Source organism: Macaca mulatta, chromosome 14 (genome assembly GCF_049350105.2).
Source record: "Macaca mulatta isolate MMU2019108-1 chromosome 14, T2T-MMU8v2.0, whole genome shotgun sequence".
NCBI classification, from domain to species: Eukaryota; Metazoa; Chordata; class Mammalia; order Primates; family Cercopithecidae; genus Macaca; species Macaca mulatta.
In genome coordinates, this window is record NC_133419.1 from 96,581,776 (window position 1) to 96,604,981 (window position 23,206).

The following is a 23,206-nucleotide window of genomic DNA, read 5'->3' on the forward strand; positions in this document are numbered from 1 at the left end:
GACTTTTAATGTATCAAACAACCTAGCATGGTACTAGTCATCCAAAGTTTTCAAAAACTTTAACTATAGCTTGAAATGCTTGCTCAATTAGATGCAAATTTATTTCTTCCAGGAAAAATAACTATCGCACTGAAGTGGTCTGAATGGACAGACAGGAAAATAGTTTCTAATGTTTGGCCTAAACCCCTTCTCTCATGTATTTGTTATTTCAGGGTTTCACACTGGAAAAGGGGGCAAAATGTAGATGAAGCTATGTAGGCTCAATAATGGTCCCCCAATATGTCCACGCCCTAACCCGTGGAACCAGTGAATACACTACCTTATATGAAAATAGGGACTTTGTAGATGTGATAGGTTAAGGACTTGAGATGGAAAAACTACATTGTTCATGCAGGTGGAGCCAATAATGTTCTCATAAGGTTCTTATAAGAGGGAACAGAGGGAGACACTCTGAGAGAGAAGGTATGATGGCAACAGCAAAGAGAGATTTGAGATGCTACAATTTGGGCTTTGAAGATAAAGGTCAATGAGCTCACAGAATGCAAAGAATGCAGCTATAGAAGCTGGAAAAGACAAGAAAACAGATTTTCCCCTACAGCTTCCAGAAAGAACCAATCCTGCCAATACCTTGACTTTAGACCCGTAAACCTGATTTTGGACTTCTAGCCTCCAGAACCATAAAATAATTAATTTTTGTTGTATTAAGACACTAAGTTTGTGGGAATTTGTTACAGCAGCCATTGAAAACTAATGCAAAGCCTTTGACAAGTTTTTTATTGTGAAATATTGGATCTAGAAAAAAGTACAAAATGTCAACAGTCAGATGTGTACAAGTACAGTATTTCAATAGTCTATACATGTGAACAGCTTAACAGGTTCACTGCAGAATGCATATTTAGACCAATATAATCTAAAAAGGACTGCAATATTCACAGGCTATTAATACATAAATAACTTAAGCCAAAATGACTCTCACTGGTAAATGCTAATTAATAGTGGAAAACAGGCTAAAAGCACAATACACCACACCATAGTATCTCCTTACAGGTCCACATTTAAAGAATATCAGTTTATTATGTCAAAACACTACAGAGATCCAGGACTGGGACTGAATAACTAGTTTATACAATTGCAAAAAATTTAAGTTATAAAAATAAGGTCATGGAATAAAGAAGGGTATTTAATTAGGATTAAATACTGTGAAGCCCATGAAAGGGTTTTAGCCTTGGAATTTACAAAGCTAAATTATTAGACTGTTAATGTTAGCTAACATTAAACTTCCAAACTTCATTTTAATGTTGGCTAACATTAATATTATTTTTAATTTTGATGTTAGCTAAGGGGAAGGACGAGGACAGCTTTCTTTTGTAGTTTCTCCAACAAGGTATAAGAATTATCACAAAGTAAAACCATAATGACCACTGTGGACTGACAAATGGCTATGAAATAAGAATATAAAACATTACAAATTTCAAAGAAAGGTAGTAACTATCTTATCAATTTAGCAAATCCTGCAAACGTTAAAATCCATGTTAAGGCATTATCTATCATGGTTGAGAGTACTAAATTTAAGAAAATTATTACATGAAGATCCCATAAAAATAAACTGGTTTAGTTTACAAGATTCTAACTGAATCTTTTTCTATCACTTGAAAATTACTCTATATTATGCTTTCAAAATGGACAAAGAATTATTTGGTATCACTTTATAATGAGCAACTATAAGAACAGTCTACTGAAACACGTCATGTTAAAAAAATTGTTTCAATCATACGTTCTTAAGAAAGCCAATCTTGATATGACATTCATAATCAATGCTTGTATAAAAACCTTTAAAACTGATAAATTCAGTAACAGGTTTACATGAAGCAAATTTATCTTTGCCCATAAATTATTAAGAGAAGCAACTCACTCTATACAGTGTATCTAGCAATACTTTAAAATCAAACTAAAACTCTGAACTGATAATAACTAGGAGATAAATTCCATTTCAGGCTGAAAACCGCTGGATCAGAATATAATTAGTCAATAACTTCACATAACCTATCCCACCCTACCTTAACCTTTTATAGACAATTTTAAAGACTTTGGGACAATTTACTTATAGTGCCTGAATCTTACAGTAGATTCCAATTTATTCAAAGATTATCACAGACTGGATTAAAAAGATTAATTTTCAGATTGCTTTAAATTTGCAAATTAAGTATGGTGTACATAAATATTAACTTAGATAACCACACACAGGGAAAGCAGATATATGGATCATTGTAGAAACATTACAATTTTAAAGAAATTTTATAAAAAAGCAAAACACATAACTCACAAAATATTAATATGAAGCCGTATGACAAAAAAAATAAAATTACTCTTTAAGAAGCAACTTAAAATTAACTCTTTGGGGAACTATTTTGACATAATTAAATGAATTCAAAGACCAACAGCTTCCCTTATCACACAGAAACAAATCACAAAATTTTCTAAAATCTATATGCATTATCAGTTAGTTCTTAATGTAATCTCAAACATTTTACTAGCAACTTTGATTTCCTTTTGAAATAGGCTTCTGTACATATGCATTTATATACAAACATTTATTAAACATGATTTTAAAACAAACTGTATGTACAAAAGATCAGCATTCCTATAAATAAAAACATTAGGTGGCAAAAGGCACTTGTAAGTAAAAATCTACAGTAGTTTTTACAAAACAGAAACACATTTTACCTTAGATACTGTACAATAAACAGTAATTCCTATACCAATAATGAAAATGCTAGGTTACTAATGTTAACGATGTAACTTTAAAAAACAAATTTACATATATCTAAAGTTCATTTAATAAAAGCACCATGATTTTCTCCTAAATTCATGTGATGCAAAGTAAAAACACAATTCCCAAAAAACCAGTGTTCGCCATTTTTCGCGTTTAAAAGTTTTGTATTTCTAAATTGAAAACTGTTTGTCTGAAATTAGCATAGTGTAAAACAAAAAACAAAACAAAAAAACCCTGCTGCTCTGACTTCTTAAACCATACCTACTCTATTATTGCATGTTGCGTTTTATAAAGAGCACTACTCATGCACTCCTTTACAACTGTTTAATACTATTGCTGGCAAAAAAGTTCCTGGATATCAAATAATTAAAAAGTTACTTCAAACCAGTTGAAGTTTTATTTCAATGTTTTACAACTTAAAAAATGCTGTATATCAATTACAAAAGTGAATAGGAAACACACCAATTCATTTGGTGTGCAAAAATATTTTTCTACTACACAGAATTTAAGGGCTTCACAGAATTTTTTCCCCCAAATTTACATTGTAAGAAGAAATGCTAAACAAATTACTTTCTCAAGGAGATGTTAGTATGCTTCCACTTTTGTCAAATTTTTTACCCTTTGATAATGCTGCGACCTGTTTGAGTAGTTCTCTGTTTTTGGCCTGTGGGAGACAAAAACATTCAAGATTAAAAATGTTTGAATTATTATTAAGTCATGATGAAGAATATTACTTATTTAATACTGTTTTCATTTATATAAATGTTTCACTAAAGCACTAACATTAAATGAAAGAGTTGATACATTTACAATCATCTCTTTAAGGATGAACATGCAGAAGGAAAATTCTAGATTGGTTCATCCCGCTTTGTAAATGTCATTATTAATATAATTGTTGTCCAAAGATGCACAATTGGTTACAAAAAAGGAAACGAAGTGAATCCACTTAAAAGAAGGTCTAAATTTTAAAAGGGAAAAGGTGTTGGCCCTTCATCTTAAAAACATGAAAACTATGAAAATAAGTTGTAATTTACAATTAATAAAATCAAACAATGAATCAAGATTTGGGAGGAATATTTCCTGGCAAGCTGTATAAGATCTTTCTTCTATGTTTACTCTCTTGTAGAACAAGCATAAGAGGTCATTTTTGCAAAAAATACTCTGAATTTGTTACTTTGCCAAATGCACCCAATGATACTCAATTTTTTTTTAAAGCACCTATCAGAACCACTCATTCTTTTTACTTTAATTACTATACAGTCATCTGACATACAGTTCCACATCATTGTTTCCTATTTCATGAAAGCTTGAATTTTTGCAAAGATTCAAAATTTCATTTCATCATCTGACTTGAATTTCATTACTAAATGTCCATCCATCACTAGTTTAGTGAGGAGGAATGTCTAAGTACAGTCAATATTTTCACATTTTGACTGCCTCTGTCACCTTATTCAGTCTCTTAAATGTGGAAACTTAGATAAGTAAGGATCCCTATATATACAAATACATTAATGATCAAGCATTTTTGTAGTTTGAACCAAAATGGGGAAAGTGATGAAAATAGAGTACTCCCCTAAAATTAACACATTTTAAAAAGATATCCTCTGACTTATGTTTTAACACCATTTTCCTTCACAGGTTTCAGGAATTTTTATTATCTAGACAAGACTTTTTTAACCTCAGTACTTCATATTTTATTCTAATTTTAGCTTTTTATGGCCAGATAACACTCTGCCTTCTCTGTATGCCATCTTAAAGTGGTTTCATGAAATAACCTTTTTCAAACTTTATTCTTCCATTTCCCCACCCTTCTCCAATCACTCTTGCTAATTAACACCCATGACCTCCAAAATGCAAATATTCTCAGTACTATCTTATGTGTGCAAGTTAAATCATTTTTTATGTTCAGATGCATAATTAATAGGACTTTCCTATTCAGTGGTTATTAATAACTAAGGTGGTAATGAAAAACTTCAATTTCAAATTCAGTATCAATTTCAAATTTTGAGTCTGCAAATTTGACTCAAAAAGATCTCCACTAGATCTGTAAGTTATATTTATGTGAAAATGTTTATACTGATACAAAACAGTTAAAATTGTGATCTCCAAGTTATCTCAATCAAGAAATAAAGTGTTTATAACTTTCATATTTTAAGTACAAAATAAAGTAATTTGAACATTAAGTCTTCAAAGCAATTTTTCCATTTAATGCTTTAGTAGCTAATTTCCAATTTGCTTTTAATATATTTATATCACTAATAAAGATATTTCTTAATAAATTACATAAGAAAAGAAGTCTTCAAGGTAAATTAACACAATTGTTAAGTACAAGTCCAAATTTATTCTAATTTGAATACCTTAAAAATGAATTTTATAATGCAATATTTCAATATATATACACTTAAATTTTTTTATCCTAAAATTACTTCATTTTGCAGCCAGCCAAAAAAAAAGAAAATCAATGAAATTCTTTACAGACTCTTAAGAAAGCTAAGTTTTAAAGTTTAGACATGTTGGTCTAAAGGAAAGAACATCAGAATTAAGAATTACACAGATCCTGCTTTAAATCCTGGCTTACTAACCAGCTACATAACCTGGAGCGTATTTTCTCATTTGTAACACAGTAACTCCACCATCCAAACTCAAAATGAGTTAAAGGAACTTATCAAATATATAAAACACTTAACCTAACACAGTTCCTGGTACACAGAAGGCACTCAGATGTTAGGTCCCTTTTCCTCTTAACGACTTACCTAATTAAGTGAATAAGAGTTTTTACTTGATATCTTAGTATTTTCAATATTTGGGGTATTTTGGGGTGACATTTTGAATAATATTTTCATGTGATGTTCCGTGTTTTGTCGTAGGTTTGGTAGTTAAAAGTATTTTACTAGCTATTAGAGCAAGATCCATCTTGTGTCACAGGATTCAATTCCTTATTACATAAAGATTAAAAAAAAATTACCTGTTTCCTCACCTCAGTAAAGAATCCTACTAGTACCATTGGTTGCCAAAGGAAGTGAGGTAAAAAGATGGTACTCGGCTATGACAGACTGTCTCTAGTTATAACACAAAAAAATCAGGGAAGTGGCCTGATAGGAAGGATGAAATAGAAAACCTGAGGAACCTGAAGTGTTGGGAACTAGTGTAGAACAGGGAAAAGTAAAGATAAACTGGAGTCAGAAGATGGAGATTTCTATGTCACTGTTTACTATGTGATCACAGTTTCCTCTGTAAAATGGGCATATCACATAACTCAGTTTTTGTAACAAGTAAGACAGCATATGTAAAATCATGTCAAAATTTAAATATTAGTTACTTTTACATTATATGAAACTTCAGTTACCAAGAGGAGGTAGGCTTAAGATATCAATTAGGCTAAGTCAAAGAAGACCCCATGTATTTGCAACTATGATTTTAAAAAAGAAAAACCAAAACACAAACTGCTCTTTTGAACAGTGGGGAGCACTAAGTTAAAACATATCTAAGAACCTCTTGCAGTTATTCTGTTATCTCATTCTGGATTTACTTCAGAGCTTTGGTTACATTACATTAAATCAAGGATCATCAGGTGGAAGATTTTGTTCCAGGTAACCATTCAGCATTTATAACTGAATAAGAAAAATAGGAATAACATAAAACTAAAAATAATACTTGCTGGTGGATAAAAACATTAATATATAAGAATCTGATATATGATATGGGCATTTCCATAAATCACCACTTAGTCAACAAATTATCTGAATGCCTACTATGTCCCAGGTTCTACATGAGGTTCCCTTTCAACAATCTTATAATAGTATGATAGGGATTAAAACCAGACAATGTGTACCTCGAATTTCAGCAAGTTCCTAAGCCCTACTAATTTAAGCTACTTGCAAAGAAGTATGAACAATACAAAACCAAAAGAAAGGAACAGCAAATATCTCTTGGTGTTACAATGTGAAAAAACAAAATGAAACAGGGCAGTAGTAACTCCTTCCTTCTGAAGCTGTACTCTCCCAAGTCTGAAATCTGTGTGCTGCCATCTTCTATTCTTTTAACATTTAAAATTTCTTACACCTTAAAAATTTTGTTACTAAAGATTAATTCTACAAATGTGACACTATATAAATCACAGAGAACATGTAATTAATTTAGTGTGGTCCAATTTCTAAATTTATGAAACCTAGATGAGAACAAGCTTAATATAGTTAGCATTCCATACCCATGTTGGATGTTCACCATCTCTGCATGCCAGACATCAGATTGTTACTGTGGTGACTCCTGACTTCACCATTGAGTTGTTCTGTATACTTAAAATGCTACTTTGCAGCACTCTGAGGTTCAGGTGGATCACTACCTGTTAGCATTTAGCAGAACCCTATTTGGCACTTTGCAAACCACTGTACGCAGGTTAAGTAAACTCTCTTGCTTTGCATACATTTTTGCCACTCGAGGTCCTTAAGAATTGGTTTTATACACCCATCTACCTTCCCATTATCTGGAAGGAAATATTAATACGAAGAATGATTGCTACTGAAGACCTGCTTTTCACCTTAGTTTCATGAATCTGATATTTAATTTTTTGCTCTAAGCCCAATAATCAATTGAACATACTCCAATGATACCCTCCTCCAAAAACTCCACTTGAAGTTGAGGCAAAAGTTTTCAAGATTAAAGTACTGAATCACACTTTAAGTAATTTCAAACAACAATTTCTAATGGGATCAAGATCAAAAATGATTATAAAGTCAAAATCAAAACTGAAATGCACCAACTATGCACAAAATAGGGCTACCAATAACAATCTAAGTCAACGAATGCTATTACTCAAGTGTGGCCCTCCTTGCCTAACATTTTACGTAAATGATGGTAGTTACCTGAAGTTGTTCCACAGTTTCTTTGTGAGCTTTCTCCATACTGTTCATTTTTGTTCTCAAATTTGACTCTTGGTACTGAAAGTCTGCTTTTAGTTCAGTTAACTGAGAGATTAAAGAAAAAAGACATATATGTATATATTTGCACACATACACACAATTTAAGTAACTTTCACAATAAACTCACATTTCATTACAAAAGTGGAAGATGTTAACTCCTGTTTCCTGAATTGTACAAGCTATCTAAAATTTGTTTTATGAAATGATGAAGTCTATCTGCTTTACAATAGTATAATTTTAATGTTAATACCTGACCATCAGTAAAACTTCTGAATTTTCTTTTTTTCCTAAACATGGCTTGACTGGAAATAGTTTGGCAACTGGTATGCCAACAAAAAAAGCTTAACAGCTAATAACTGGGAAAATGCCTCATTTAAAAATGTACTTCAATAATAGTAAAAACAAAATAAACATTTAAACTAGCTTAAGGGTAAAATAATCTTTCAATGCTTAAAGAAAGAAATTTCACACTGGGTAATACAAAAAGGAATAGTCTTTTCAGCCAAAAGCTACACTGTTTTTATTTTTTAATTTATGTCCAGGATTATGTACACAATACCACCTAACACCTGAGGCAAAAATAGAGAACACAGCACAGAAATACAACACAGAATGAGAAAAGAAAGAAGGTTACTATAAAATATGGGCTAAATTAGACAAATACAAGAAAAAAATCAGTGCTTTGAGGAAGAAAGCTACATGATAATTTTTTCATAAATGACATACGTAAAAGTATAATATCTCATGACTTCCAACTAAATAAGTTATTATGTAATTTCATATTAGAACCATGCAGAAGCAACTCCAGTTTATTTTTTAAGGTTTTTCTTTATGCCAGCTTTAAAGGTTTACACATTCTCCTTTGTAATTACCCAGTATCTAGTAAACTGAAAGACATACAACAGCAAAAATAGAGAAAATCATGGAGTCTTATATTCTTATTAAAAAAAAAAAAAAAAACTCTTGCTTTTGTCCAATTCAAAGTATAACTAAGTTCTCTCTCTCTCTCAACTTTCTCTAATCACAAAAGATTTCCTGTTCTGAAATGCCAATTTACACCAGATCAGCTAAGACAATTACTCTATTCACCACACTGTGAGTTGCCTCCTGACTATGAACTTTTCTGGAAAGTAAGAATTATGTCTTATTCATCTTTGTATCGTCATGATCTAGTTCAGTGTCTGGCTCTAGAAGTCATTGAATAACTTTGTGAAATCAATTCAGGAAAATAACTTGGTCGTCTTAGATTAATAAGAAAAAGCTGCAAATGTATAGTTATTTTAGGTCTACAATTAGGATTTTCCTTACAACAATGCTGATTTCAATCCCCATTAGTGCTTTGGTTTTTTTAAAGAGGAACACTAACAAAAGCAGAAAACTTCAATTAACTGCACAATACAAAGTTAGTACCTCTTATGCTAGAGAGGAAAGAAAAATCTAACAGTCAATATTCTATAACTGATTACTACTTGGTTTTGAAATCATTGCTATTTTGCAGTAAACTCGGCATTTTATTCAACTTTTCTCAAGGCTAATGCAGATATACCTGGCTTGTCTCTAAAACTTTGTACACAGGACAAATTTCCATAAAGGCTCATTAATTTAAAAAATGCTGTCAATCAAAAAGAACTGTAAGACAAAGACACCCGTAACTATTCTATTTTTATCTTATACGGCACTCCTAATTTTCATGTACTGAATTTGCTTAAAGTAAGATACAAATGTATTAGAACAAATTAAGCCCACTAACCATCAAGGTGTGGGAAAATGTATCAAAAATTATTGAATGCCAGAAGTAAAAGCCAACTCAGCACAGACTCAAGCACAGACTCAGAGATGGATATAATTCATATATGTATTCGTAATAAGGTCTTATTCTTTTAAAAGAAATGATTTTAGTGTTCCACTGCATAATAAATTTGATACAGGTCAAACTACATTGTCTGGCACCATAAAACAAGTACAAAAGATGATCAAACAGTAATAGCCCCTATGGGCACTTATACATACCAGGAGCTATAATAAATAGTTTGCATTTTCATTAATCATCACAACCATCACTTGAGATAGTATTAATGCTCTCATTTAAATGAGAAAACTGAAGCCCAAAGAATTACACATTCTGCTTTAAGTCACACAGAAAATATTAGAACTGGGATTTGAATCTAAGCATGGCTAAATTACTTCAAAATTGTTTCCTGTTCCATGCCTGCCCACTATTATGCCAACCTAATTTCACAGCACAAGACCTTAAATCCTTCTATAATTCTGTTAATATCCCTCTTTTCACTAAATGAACATATTTTAATATTCTTCTTGATTTAACTGATAAAGTCCCAATAAGTACACTTATTTCCTACACAATGACCTTTTAGACATCTATTGCTGATTACTATTACAGGAAATTCCCATACCATTACTTTTCAGCAGTTATTTGATTTGGATTGATATATATTAATGGAATATCAAAGACTATTCAAACTACATTCTTAAAAAAGTTTTAAAAATATTCCATTTACATCTCATCTTTAAATTATTAGGTATTAGACCTATTTTTAAATTACATGCTTACTGAAAATTAAAGTTTAGAAATTACTATCCTAATTAAGCTCAGTTAATTCTTAGAACTAAAATTCTGAAAGACCACTTTTACCTATCTTCATCAGACGGCTTCAGCGGCGGGGGTGTTGTAATTTGTCTTATAAAAATCATGCACAACAAACCAACAAACATTACCAAATTATTAAAGAAAGTCTAATAAAATTTGTGATTATCAAGCAACAGTCAACACATAATTCTTACCAGGCTTCAATGAACCATGATCTTACCTTTTTATCTTTTTCTAAAATGGTCTGGTCTCTCTGCTGTAAGAGACGCTTAAGTGACATCACTTCTTCTTTCAGTTGACTTATAAGGACAAAATTGTCTGTTCCCCCACTATCTGCTGACTGATTTATAGAGCTACTAAAAAGAAAAAAGTAAAACACAGTTAAATGAAGTAGAAGGAAAATTAGCAGGTGTTCAAATTGCATAAATTAGACAATTCCACAAACATCCTTAAGGCTAATGCAAAAAAATATGTACCTGACAGAAATGGATGCAACTGGCAAATTACCTTACTAATGGCACACATTACATACACCTGCAGAAATATAATTCAGTATTAGCTTTTAGGGGGTCAATACTTCTAGTGTAAAGCAATAGGCAGCCAATTTGTACAGTAACATCAGCAAACTTTTGGCTAATGAACTAAAACAAAGTAACGCTCATAATATTTTTAATCTAAAAACATTTTCTAGGCAGGTCAATTTAAAATATCACAATTAGATTTGTGTTTCACTGAAGAATAAAGATAAAAATAATGTTCTCCAAATTTGTTTCTTCAAAACCCAAATTTATTTCCCAAATAGAACAACATAGTTCAGTGCCACTTTCTTATTGCCAAAATTAAGCTAAAAATTTTAAACTAATTTATGTTTATTCTTCTAGGTGACTCAAGTCAATGTAGAAAATACATGTTTCTATTTTTTTTTTTTATCTAGTAATAACTGGCATTCAACCATAACTATTCAACTAAGTTGAATTTTCACAACACTAAAAGAATTCATTTTTACCTATCTCCATTAGATGGCTTAGATTCCAATTTGGGCTTTTTCTTTGGAGTTTCATTCTGAATTGCTGCAGAGGATTTATGGCTGAAACCAAACATTAATAAGAATAGTTAGAGTAAAAAGGACAGAGAAAGCAAATGATAAGTTATTCATCTTCCCCTAAAATATTACTGAAAATATTGATTTTGGTAAGTCTTAAGTAACAAAGTTGAAGGGATATCACATTTATAAACATACATTTCAAAATACTTCAGAAAATACAGCAATGTATTTACCTCTGTTTCCACAGTCCCTGCTCTTGTTCTGGACTTAGATTGCTGATTCTGAAAAATACACAAATGACATCTAATAACGACATTTATTTAGTACATCTAAATTTAACATTCATTCTTGATGGATACACATTTTATGTTTATAATATTTTGTTCAGAGAAAGGGGTATTTAAGTTTTCAGACTAAGCTAATATATATTGAATAAATCACATTCTGATGAGACAAATTTTAATCAAATGACTACTAACCATCTTAAGTTCTTCAAGAATTCTTTTTAATCAGGATCTCCACAGTTCAATTTAATATCATACAAAGGGTGGGTTACACAAGCACGAAAACTACCACAACAAGATTCTAAGATTATAAAGTTTAGGTATCACTGTACTTTGCCCGTCCTTACTATTTCAGACACAAAATTTGTATCTTTAAAGTTAAGGCTTTCCTAATAATCCAAAGTAAAGATTCTTCTTTTGGAGTAACTCAAGTTGCTTAGAATAGTGTATCAATTTAAAAGGGGAAATATATTGATTTCTTTGGTTCTTTCCCAGTTTTCTTAAGAATCCTCTCCAAAGTCCGTAGATCTCTCTTTACTTAGTAATCTGGAGAAGTTAACGCTGAAACTATTGAGAAATTTCATAGTAACAAATGATTTTACTTTTACTCATAATACTGTAATACTCCTTTTCTATTTTGTCATAATACTAATAATCACTTTATAATTCACCATAAATCTTACACTTTTTTCCTCCTAAACTTGCATATCAGTCAATGCTTCACTAACCCCTAGCTTATTCACTCAGCATGTAGAGAGCATCTTCTATGAACCACATGCCGTGTTTTTATACAATGTAGAAGATGTTAGAAGATCTGAGCTGTGACCTTATGCAAATTACTTAAAATCCCCAGCCTTGGTTCCCTCATATGTAATACATACCTTATACTGATATGAGCATTAAATGAGTTATATACGTAAAAGCACTTAGTACAGTGCTAGCATATACAAAATAGACATATACATATATATATACATGTTCACCTGTGTGTGTATATATATACACACATATATATACACACATGTTCACCTGTGTCTAAAATTTACTATTGGTTCAGCTGTAGAAGTTTTTTAAGCAAAAGAAAAAAACAGACCTAAAGACTCAGCTGTAAACAAGTACCAAGTCGGGAAAAAAATATTAATAGCAACAATTCCATCAACTGAGTTATTCTTACTTGTGAATGAATGGAAATCCTACTGAGGAAGGCAGTTGTCTTTTTTTTCCCCTCACAAATTTCATTATAAGCACAACAAGCCATACATGAACTAACAGCACTAACCATATCTCAAGTTAATAATAATCACATTAATATGACTGACAGAAACACTCGGAATTCCCATCTTAGCTTTCTGAAGGTTGTCCATTCCTAGATTCAGACCCACCTTAGTGCCACCTTAGAATCACATCCCCTACCCCTGCCGATCACCATCTATCACAATATGAATGCTCCTTATTTTCATTCTGATCTACTGAACTTAAGATAGGACCCTACAAACTAACTGTTCATCAAATGGTCAACAATCATCAAATAGAAAAGTGTTTGTATTTCGTAAGTAACAAAAAGTAAAAAATTGAAGACTTTCATTTTCAATACCGTTCTCTTTCCCTTTCTTTTTGAAATCTGTCATTCTTTCAAAAAATTAAGTTGCTGTCACATACTTCAATCTTCACAAACATAATCTGATTGTGTCCTTTTATATAATGCTAAGACAAATTTATCTGTAAATAGGAAAAGGAGACATTTTGGGAGTCTCAGGAGTAGGTCTGACGTATGCTATTATGGTATATAGTCATTTTGTCATATTTTTTCTTAAAGAAAGCAGCAAAAACAATGTAGACTTATATTCCTTTGCTTCTTGAGATACTCTGACGTAAAGATCACAAGATTTCTTCAAAACAGCCAGAAGAGAAGGCACGGCATTTTATTCTACCACTACATTTAGACAGCACTACAACAACATGGTAGAATTAAACATCACTAACCTCAACATAACCTCATAATCTAATAGGTGATTGAATACAGTTTAGAACAAATCTTACTATTTAGCTAGAACTACATTACATCCCTAAAATACTGCATGTGTTCCAAAATGAGGTGGGCATCCGTTTTTTGTAAATTCTGTTTTAAATAACTATCTGAAACTTTAAAGACTCAGAAAAATTTAGGAACAAACAATAAATTCTTCTGAAAATGGGCATGCCATATGTCCCTGTTTTTTCTATTTTAATTTGTGCTTATCAGTTTAATTTTTATGTTCTTGATTTTTCCATGAAGACTAAAACTGCATTTTAAAAAACCTTTATACCACACACATCAAGGGTTAAGGTACTACTACTACATAACTCCCCGCACAGGTCACTTTAAAAATCAAGTACAGTTGTCCCTTGAATATCCCAGGTTTGAACTGTATGGGACCACCTATATGGGAATTTTTTTTTTCCAACCAAATACAGATCAAAAATATAGTATTTGGAGGATGTGAAACCTGCATACATAGAAGACCAACTTTTCCTATAGGCAGACTCCACAGGGCCAACTGCAGAACTGGAGTATATGCAAATTTTGGTCTATGAGGGGGTTCCAGAACCAATCCCTCAAACATATTGAGGGAAAACTACAGTTGTCTGTATTTAAGTAGAGTTCCTAAATATATGTTTGAAAAAACACAAAGTATCACTAGTTAAAAACATTTCTCATATTTTGGGGACCACAAAGATTAGAAATGCTTCTATCATAGTAACAAACTATAGTATTAAAATATGTTCTCCAAACCCAGTCATTGGTTTGTTTTGGTTTGTTTTTATTAAAACAAATTGACGACTAAGATAAATTATAATTTTTCAAATAAAACCTTAATTATTTAAACAAAAAAAGAATACTGAGGCTTTTGATAAATTATTTAAAACTGATGTACTTGTATTTTGACTTTATATGGTTCTAGTTTTATATATTAATTTCCTAAATGTCTTATCTCTATTAAGGTAAACAGCTAAACATATTCCATGTAGGTAACATTATACACTGAATAAAATGGAGACACAGCCTTAGACACTCAAGATGCTTACTGTGTAAAATAGAAACTAGACTAGCACATAGTGAACATTTGCAAGAAGTAAACACCAATAAATGGCATTAAAATGCCAGGATGAGTTTTTAAAATATGATTTCGAAGTACTTACTTGTGATGGCTACTGCTGTGACGATGGTGATGGTGATGATGGTGGTGATGATGTTTTGGATGATGCTGGTCTTTCTCAGTTAGAGATGAAGATGATGAATTTGAATGTGAAGATCCCAGGCTCTTCCTCTGTTCTTTCGTCTTCTGTAAAACTCTTTTGTACGATAAAGTACAGAGCCAGCATAATAACTTTCCATCAACCTTTTAAGAAAACACGTGGTAAATTAAATGTACCCATATAAACTGGCTGTAAATGAAACCAGGTAAGATAAACCACCCAACTTCCACCTATATTTCACATGCAATATGTGCAAATGCATGTATGCACATATTCACGGACTTTTTGCAAAATAGAAATAAAATTGGACTTTTCTGAAACTTGGGAAAATACTTATAAAACTGATGAGGATGACATACGGATTTCCATTAGTTTTGAGGCATTTTTAATTTGAAGAAAAAGTTACATTTTTTCTTATTCCAGAAGAATAAGCATAAATTGATATACTTCCAAGACATATAGGCTGAATTCTTAAATCACTGTGTAATTACTAATAAAGTATTTTTCACTACAGTAAGTATTGTAAATTTACAGAAAAACAGAAGCACCTAAATGACATACACAGTTGCCTCTCATTATTCTTGCATTTCCTATTCATGTATTTGCCTACTTAGTAAATGTATCTGTAACCCAAAAATCAAGACTTGCAGCACTTTTGTGGCCACTGCACACATACACAGAGTGGTCAAAAATCTGTGCCACCCAATAGCATACATTCATAGCTGAGGTGGAACAAGGTGACGCTCTGCCTTATTTCACCTCTCAGACAAGTATCCTTTTCAGTCTATTTAGTGCTATGTTTTTCGAGTTTTTGCCGTCCCAAAGAGTAATGCCAAAGTGCTGTATAGTGTTCCTAGGCTCAAGAAAGTTGTAATGTGAAATAGCAAAGACATAGAATCAACCTAAATGCCCATCGTTAGTAGACTGGATAAAGAAAACGTGGTACGTATACACCATGGAATACTATGCAGCTATGGAAAAGAACAAGATCATGCCCTTTCCAGAAATATGGATAGAGCTGGAAGTCATTAACCTTAGCAAACTGACAAAAGAACAGAAAACCAAATCCTGCATGTTCTTACTTACAAGTAGGAGCTAAATGATGAAAACACGTGGACGCGCAGAGGGGAACAACACACATTACGGCCTATCAGATGGTGGAGGGTAGAAGAGGGAAAGGATCAGGAAAAATAACTAATGGATATTAGGCTTAATACCTGGATGATAAAATAATCTGTACAACAAACCTCCATGACACAAGTTTACCTATATAATAAAAGTGCACATGTACCACCAAACTTAAAAATAGAAAAAGAAAGCTACGAAGGCTGTGATGTGTCTTACAGAGAAAATACATGTGTTACATAAGTTATATTCAGGCACTCTTAGCGCTGTTGGCCATGAATGCAATTAATCGACTGTGTGTGTACATATATATAAAACATATACGCAACATATGTGATATATATCTTACATATGTGCTATATATCATATATTACATAAACATATATATCATACACATTATAAATATGTATATAATATATCTATTTTTTGAGACGGAGTCTCGCTCTGTCACCCAGACTGGAGTGCAGCGGCATGATCTCGGCTCAATGCAAGCTCTGCCTCCCGGGTTCACGCCATTCTCTGCCTCAGCCTCCTGAGTAGCTGGGACTATAGGCGCCTGCCACCACGCCTGGCTAATTTTTTGTATTTTTAGTAGAAACGGGGTTTCACCGTGTTAGCCAATATGGTCTCAATCTCCTAACCTCGTGATCCACCCACCTCGGCCTCCCAAAGTGCTGGGATTACAGGCATGAGCCACCATGCCCAGCCAATCAACAGTATATATTAAATGACATATCTTCAAAACAGGAACACAAACAAAATAAGGTTATGTATTGGATCAACTGACCAACATATTATTACTGGAGACATGAACTTAATCCTATATTTCTCCTGGGCAATGCTTCAATACAGTACTCCCCCAATCTACAGTTTCAGTTACCCATGGTCAACCTTAGTCTAAAAATATTACATATGATACAGTATTCTAAGGGATAAAGACCACATTTATGTAACTGTAACTAGAGTATGCTAATACAATTGTTCTATTTTATTATTTTTATTAATCTCCTTATACCTAATTAAAAAACTAGACTTTATTGTAGGCATGTACGTACAGAAGAAAACATAGTAAGGTTCTCTACTATCCCCAGTTTCAGGCATCCACTGGTCTTAGAAGGTATCTCCCATGGATAAGGTGAGTACTACTGTATTCATTGTGGGAACTTTAAAGACCTACCACAAATAATTAGGATCAATCGTACCTGTGTCAAAGAAAAGAGGAGACTTTCCGAAAGTACTGACTAACCCTCTAAAAATAGTATCAAGTTTTTATCTTCTATTTGTTCACATGTATTCCATTCACAGTATTTCATGATGTACATGTATCAGTCATGCTGGTGGGACATGTCTTACAACGCGGTACATACATTGCTGTGGGGAGACCTGAAGAAGCCCCTCAAAGCGGTAGTCATTCTCTAAATCAACTAAAATTGATAGGCAACAGGAGGCCTGTGTGAATGCTGATCGGCAAAGGAATTATCACATGAACACATACACTTATTACATTAAGTCACTGCAGGTAGACAAAAACAAACAACAGTTTCAAATATGAGCCTGTATCAAAAGGCACAAGAGTAACAGAATTTCATGTGCCAATGTGCCATTAGGTATCTTTTTCACACAAGCAATGTCAAGTAACCAGCAAAAGGGTAAAGTGAGTTATTTAATAAAAATTAGTTAAATCTCCTGAACCAAATGTGGGATAGCCAACTAGTACAGAATAGCCATCATAAAATATTTTTTAAAGTATAGTACATGAATCTATGTATCATGCAAACAAGGAGAAAACTCACTATTCCTGCACTTTCATCTAACTACTTGCTTTCATGGACCTAAAAAATAAATCCTGTCTCGGCAGTGTATTAATCATAATTTCTAACTTGTTTGGCATTTAATTTCCAGAAGATGTCACAACATAAACAAAGCATACCTTTCTTCTTCCTTCCTCCTTCCGATCAAAAGCACATTGTTGTTTGCACTGTTCACAGGTCTGAGGTGGTCCATACTTTTTTTCTGAATTTGTGCAACGCTGACACTTGGTACCAATAAATGCTGCAATTATGTTACAGTACTGACAAGGCTTGGGCTGAAAAACATACATATTTTGAGACTTTTAAAAACATTAAATATTTGCTGCATAGCACATATCCAGTATTCTAGACATATTTCTGGAATTAAGAAAACTCAGGTAAAAAATTTGTTTTGTGTCAAGTTTGTTACCCTTTCATACGCAATAACTTTTACGGTGTTTCTATGCATTCAACTAATATTTATTTCTAGTCATGAAACTATTACTCTAAGATCATGAGAAATAGATTTGTGATTTGCATAGTGTTAGATAACACAAAAACTACACACAAAAAGGTTACCAAGAATGAAAATAAAGGTACACATGTATAGAAGTCTCATGAATCAAGAATTTGAGGAAATGTACTTCTACTAATTTAATATCCTAGTTAGCTTAGTGACCATATCATTTATTTAAAAAATGTTAACTTTTCATCACATATAGGTACAAATCATGTAAGGAATATATACTGTGAGTTTTCAACTTTAAAAAAATAGGGACAAGCATATTCAACATAAACTATAAAAACATACCTTGATTTTCTTTGATATTCAAAAGATGATTCAGGACAGTTTAAAGCATTAAAGTTAGCATTTTTAAACAATAATAAATAATATTGGTATAATATACCTATAATGACTGTAGTATACATATAAGACAATTTGTACTAGGATTGGGTCATGATTTCTGTGAAAAAATGTATGAATTGTGCTGTTTTATAAAAATAGTTCTGAAGAGGTCGTTCTGAAGTGGGCTAAAGTCTGATCACGCAAACTTCATGGATAAGCTCTCCATAACCAAGAATTTGCTATATTTGAATCTTTAAAGAATAGCTTCACAAATTTCACACTGATATTCAATACATGTAAAACAGGCATATAATTTGACTGTTTTTAAATGTTGTCACCTTTCCATCAAAATATCTATGGAAGATTTCTTTCATAAAATATGGTATGTTGAAATACATAAGAGCACAGCAGTACATCTTTTTTTTTTTTTTTTTTTTTTGAGACGGGGTCTTGCTCTGTTGCCCAGGCTGGAATGCAGTGGCAGGATCTCGGCTCATTGCAAACTCCGCCTCTCGAGTTCACGCCATTCTCCTGCCTCAACCTCTGGAGTAGCTGGGACTACAGGCGCCCACGACCATGCCCGGCTAATTTTTTTTTTTTTTTTTTTTTTCAGTAGAGACGGGGTTTCACTGTGTTAGCCAGGATGGTCTCGATCTCCTGACCTCGTGATCCGCCTGCCTTGGCCTCCCAAAGTGATAGATTACAGGCGTGAGCCACTGCGCCCGGCCAGCAGTATGTACTTTTTAAAAGGTCCAGCTTTGTGAAAAATATTAACTGGTAACAATGACATGAAAACATGACATACTTACCGTCCCAAATTGCTTCACATTTTGAGCACACTTCTTACAAATTGTGTTAGTTTTGCTGAAAAAGAAATTGTATATATATCATGTTTATGTAGCTTTCTAAAGCAATTAGCACAATGCCAAAATAAAATGAGTCAAAGATTTGTAGTACTTAAAACTTACTCTAATATGGACCACAGATTTTTCTCAAAAACACAAGGATCTTTTCAGAGTTGTTTTACCCAAATTAACTTAAGACAAATATTTTTATACATTTTTATTGTGTATTTCTTTTTGTATACAAAACATCATAATGTTTCCTATATAGCTCCAAAATCTTCACACTTGCCACTATTAATGCACAGCATTACAATACCAGTGCCTACCTAACCTTCCACTTGGCTATTGTCCAACATTATAATGCCCACACCTATTTAAGAAGAAATTATTTGTTCTTTTCTGAGGCTACTTTCTGTATATACTCTCAGAGCAGAAGTAACTGTTAAAAATGTTACGTACTACTCCTCTTCCATGTAACAAATTACTACATTTCACCCTTGGACGGCAGTTGGTAACACTACAGACTTTTCCTCAGGTCCATTAAAGCTTTACCTTTTTTTTTTAGCGTAACAGTAACTGTTTACATTTGCATTTTCATTAGCAAGGCTGTACATTTTCCACGTAGTAATTTATTCTGTCTCATATAAAGTGTAACGGTAAATTAACAACCCCTGGTTTTTTTGGCAACATTCTCTCCCACCATGTATAAAAGGTTTACAACTTAAAATTTCTGGGGCTAAACCATTTTTTAAAAATACTTTCACAAAAATATGGGATTACAACCCCCAAATATTCCATACAGACAACACTTGTCTTTAACAGTCAAAAACTGTTCAGTATACAAACCTCTCTTGTTGAAATTCTGATCTGCAGTAAGTACATTTTACAATAGGATGTGCAATCCGACATTCCTGTAATAAGACAATACATTAGTCGGTATCTATCTGAAAGTCCCAAATGTCACTTTTCTGGTAGAAAATTGTTTACCCAACCTAGTGAAATGTCTAAAATATTGATAAAACCTGGCCCCAACGTAAGGAACTGGATGCTTTATCATATAAGTGGCCAATCACAATATAATTCCTCAGGGAAGGCATAGGTGTCTTTGTCTTTAGTAGACGTGGGGTATATTACAGACAAATTAAGAAAGCTGTCAGGGCCGATTTCAAGGATTGGTTAAATGTGAAACTACTTATTATTTTGCACCGTTGCTCACAGACAGCATCCTGGCTTTAATGGGATGGGAGGAGCTCCAAATCAGAGCATTCTGTTCCCAAACCAGTCGCTTCGCTTTCCTGGACAGGGAAGGAGGATGCCATCAGCTTTGCGGCTTCGGGTTCCTAGCAAGAAAGTGCAAAAATCGTCCCCTGCCTCCTGGTGGAAGAAGAGGACAGACCAGGCAGAAAACCGAGATGAAAACATCTCCACCCCTGGGTCTCTGCGGTATAGACAGGTGGCTGCCTCACTCAACCCCACCTCTGAGACCCCTCAGACGCTGACGGGGTTCGGCACCCGCCCGGGCCTCCTGGAAGAGGGCACGATTCTGCCTCCCTCTCAGGGGCCGTTCCCAGCTGATGTTCAAGCCCCCAGAAAAAGGGGTCCCCGAGTGGGGAGGCGGGGACACCAGACTCCCAAACCCCCGAGGCGCCGGCAAAGAGAGAGGGGCTGCAGTGCAGCGGCTACCCGGCCCCCTCCGGCTACGACCGAGGACATCCATCCCGCCCTCCTCCCGGAGGCCACGGACCTTGCAGAGCTGCTGGCCCTGGGAGAGCTCCTCGAAGGGATAGCGTTGGGTACACTTGGTGCAGGCGTACAGGGCCGAGGCCGCCATCCTGCTCCTCAGTCTCCTCCTCCGCCGCCGCCCGCTCCGAGGCGGGGCCCTACGGAGAACTCGAGACCCGCCGCCGCCGCCCGGGCCGCGGGCTCCTCCTCCTCCCCCTCCCCCTGCCTCGCGCCCACCAGGGCCTCGCCGCCAGAGCCCAGGGCCCCGCGGACGACGCCACCGTCTCCCTCCGCCTCCACTTCCGCCCCAGCCCACCCAGTGACGCCGTGCCAGCCGCTCCCGCTTAGGCCCCGATAGCGGCGGAGGGAGACGAAGCGGGTAGGGGTTGCTGTTTAGCTGCGCGACCGCGGATCCGCTTCCTTCTCGGCCTCCCTTCCCCATCCCTGATTGGCTGCGGAGGCCACGCGTCACTCGGTGGCTCCTCCCAACCTCCAACTTCCGCGACGCCTGGAGCGCCCACAAAGGGAGGATGTCGCCGGCCAATGAGAGCCCGGAGCTCTCAGCGCGCGAAATCCGCTTTGAACCTGCCCCGCCCAAAGGTCTGCGGTCGCGGCTATTTCTAACAGCCAGTCCCAGGTTTGGGTGAGAGCGCCCCAATCCAATTGGGCAAGTGTTCGCGAAAGGCTCGTTCTCTGCCGCAACTTTTTTATCCTTGCTTTCTATTGGACTAAGTCGTTAAGTCCCTCCTAATCCTATTTGTTATTGGCCAAAAGGTAAGTACTTCACCTGGAGAGGCGTCCCCGAGGCAAACTCACGCTCTCTCCTGCGTTTAATCCGAGGGAACTCGTGGAGTGCTTTAACTTCGCCTTCGCTTTTGTTTTATCTCCATTACTCCGTTCGGTTGCCACTGGCGACAACACTACTCGCCCACGCTTCTTACTGGAGGAGGCCCGCCCCACCGTAGAATCCCCGCAGAGCCGGCCAGTAGCCCGCGGCGTTGTAGGCCCCCAGCAGGCCCAGTTACGCGCTACCTTGTGACGTCACCAGGGAAGAGGCGGATTCTCTCCTGCTACTAAAAGACGCCTGCTGTTTTGATTGGCTAGGGAAGACGTCCGTTAGGACGTGTTGCCTTTTCTGTGTACGGTGTGAGCGTAGGCTGCTCTGAGGGGGTGTGTGGCAGGGGTTTCCAAGGCGAGCACCAGCACCGTTGCCCTTTTCCATCAGGGGTTCAGCCCAGGGTCGCCCCTGGTGGGCGGCTCCCGAGTCTTGGAGAAGAGCACGAGAACCCAGACCGCCCCCAAGGTGCGGAGACCCCCCCTGGGCAGGCTGAAAGATGGCGGCGGCGTCTGTCTCTGCGGCTTCTGGTTCCCAGTTGTCGGTAAGCAGCAGTTGGCGCGAGTGGTCCCCACGTCGGTCCCAAGCGCCTCTTTGAGTTTCCTCACTTTCAGGGCTCTGTCAGTCCAGCTTCTGAGTCAATTCCGGAGGACGGCGGGAGTGCCTAGATTGCCCCGCGCTCCCCAAGCTTCCATTCACTGTTCCTCTGTCGAGACTGCACCCTCTGGCTTCCAGTGAAACTGGAACGGAGACTGGCCGTCTCTGTTCCCCATCCTTCATTCACCTTTCGGCGTAGCAACCCCGGTTGCCTAACATTCTCAAGGCCCAACTGGGATAACTGCCCACTCCCTGGCCTGCGAAAACGTAGCTCGTTTGGTCACGTGAGTTCAGCGGCCCCTCTAGGAAACTCGCCAGAGCAGGTAGGCGCGCCGGTGATTTTAAGAGACAGCTGCAGAGTAGTAGTCCGCCGTCTCTCGAGCGCTTACTAGTCGTTGCTTATGCTGTTAACTATCCCTGCAGTGTCTCCCACTGCCGTCCGCATGAACTTCGTTGTGTGATCCTCGTAGCCGGAGCGCGCGCTTCCCGCCACCTAGAATTACTGGAACTTCACTGTGGAAATGCCATTTTGGAGAGGCGATAGGGGGAATTGATTTTAAATATTGTTTTTGCCTCATC

The 23,206-nt window shown here is 35.7% G+C and overlaps 2 protein-coding genes across 10 annotated transcripts in view; one reads left to right on the forward strand and one right to left on the reverse strand.

Moving 5' to 3' along the window:
• Positions 1-744: 744 nt before the first annotated feature.
• On the reverse strand, positions 745-21,629 carry FAM76B (family with sequence similarity 76 member B). 4 transcript variants are annotated; one of them, XM_077960454.1, is made up of 11 exons: positions 21,218-21,347; positions 20,690-20,813; positions 20,320-20,384; positions 19,438-19,492; positions 17,922-18,077; positions 14,810-15,009; positions 11,579-11,626; positions 11,307-11,387; positions 10,521-10,653; positions 7,636-7,737; positions 758-3,437 (listed from the first exon to the last, which is right to left on the reverse strand). In XM_077960454.1, exons 2-11 carry the CDS (start codon positions 20,696-20,698, stop codon positions 3,348-3,350), a joined length of 939 nt encoding a protein of 312 aa, XP_077816580.1. In that variant the 5' UTR covers positions 20,699-20,813; positions 21,218-21,347; the 3' UTR covers positions 758-3,347.
• An 84-nt stretch (positions 21,630-21,713) lies between these two features.
• Positions 21,714-23,206, forward strand: part of CEP57 (centrosomal protein 57) — a 44,550-nt gene continuing 43,057 nt past the window's right edge. For 4 of the 6 annotated variants that reach the window (XM_015115501.3, XM_077964225.1, XM_077964226.1 and 1 more), the window contains exon 1: positions 22,307-22,574. In XM_015115501.3, coding sequence (XP_014970987.2) covers positions 22,530-22,574 — 45 coding nt within the window. In that variant the 5' untranslated portion in view covers positions 22,307-22,529. Of the gene's footprint in view, positions 21,970-22,306; positions 22,575-23,206 lie in introns of those variants that run through there. The other 2 variants (XM_077964224.1, XM_015115503.3) reach the window with 1 other exon arrangement.

What these genes read in the sequence shown, in the direction of transcription:
- FAM76B (XM_015115455.3), bottom strand. Translation starts at nt 21,304, where the DNA reads ATGGCGGCCTCGGCCCTGTACGCCTGCACCAAGTGTACCCAACGCTAT. An exon ending in ATGTGAAGCAATTTGGGACG is followed by an intron (nt 18,078 to 19,437) that starts GTAAGTATGTCA and finishes TATGTTTTTCAG; the next exon opens with CCCAAGCCTTGTCAGTACTG. An exon ending in AAACTGTGGAACAACTTCAG is followed by an intron (nt 3,438 to 7,635) that starts GTAACTACCATC and finishes TGTCTCCCACAG; the next exon opens with GCCAAAAACAGAGAACTACT.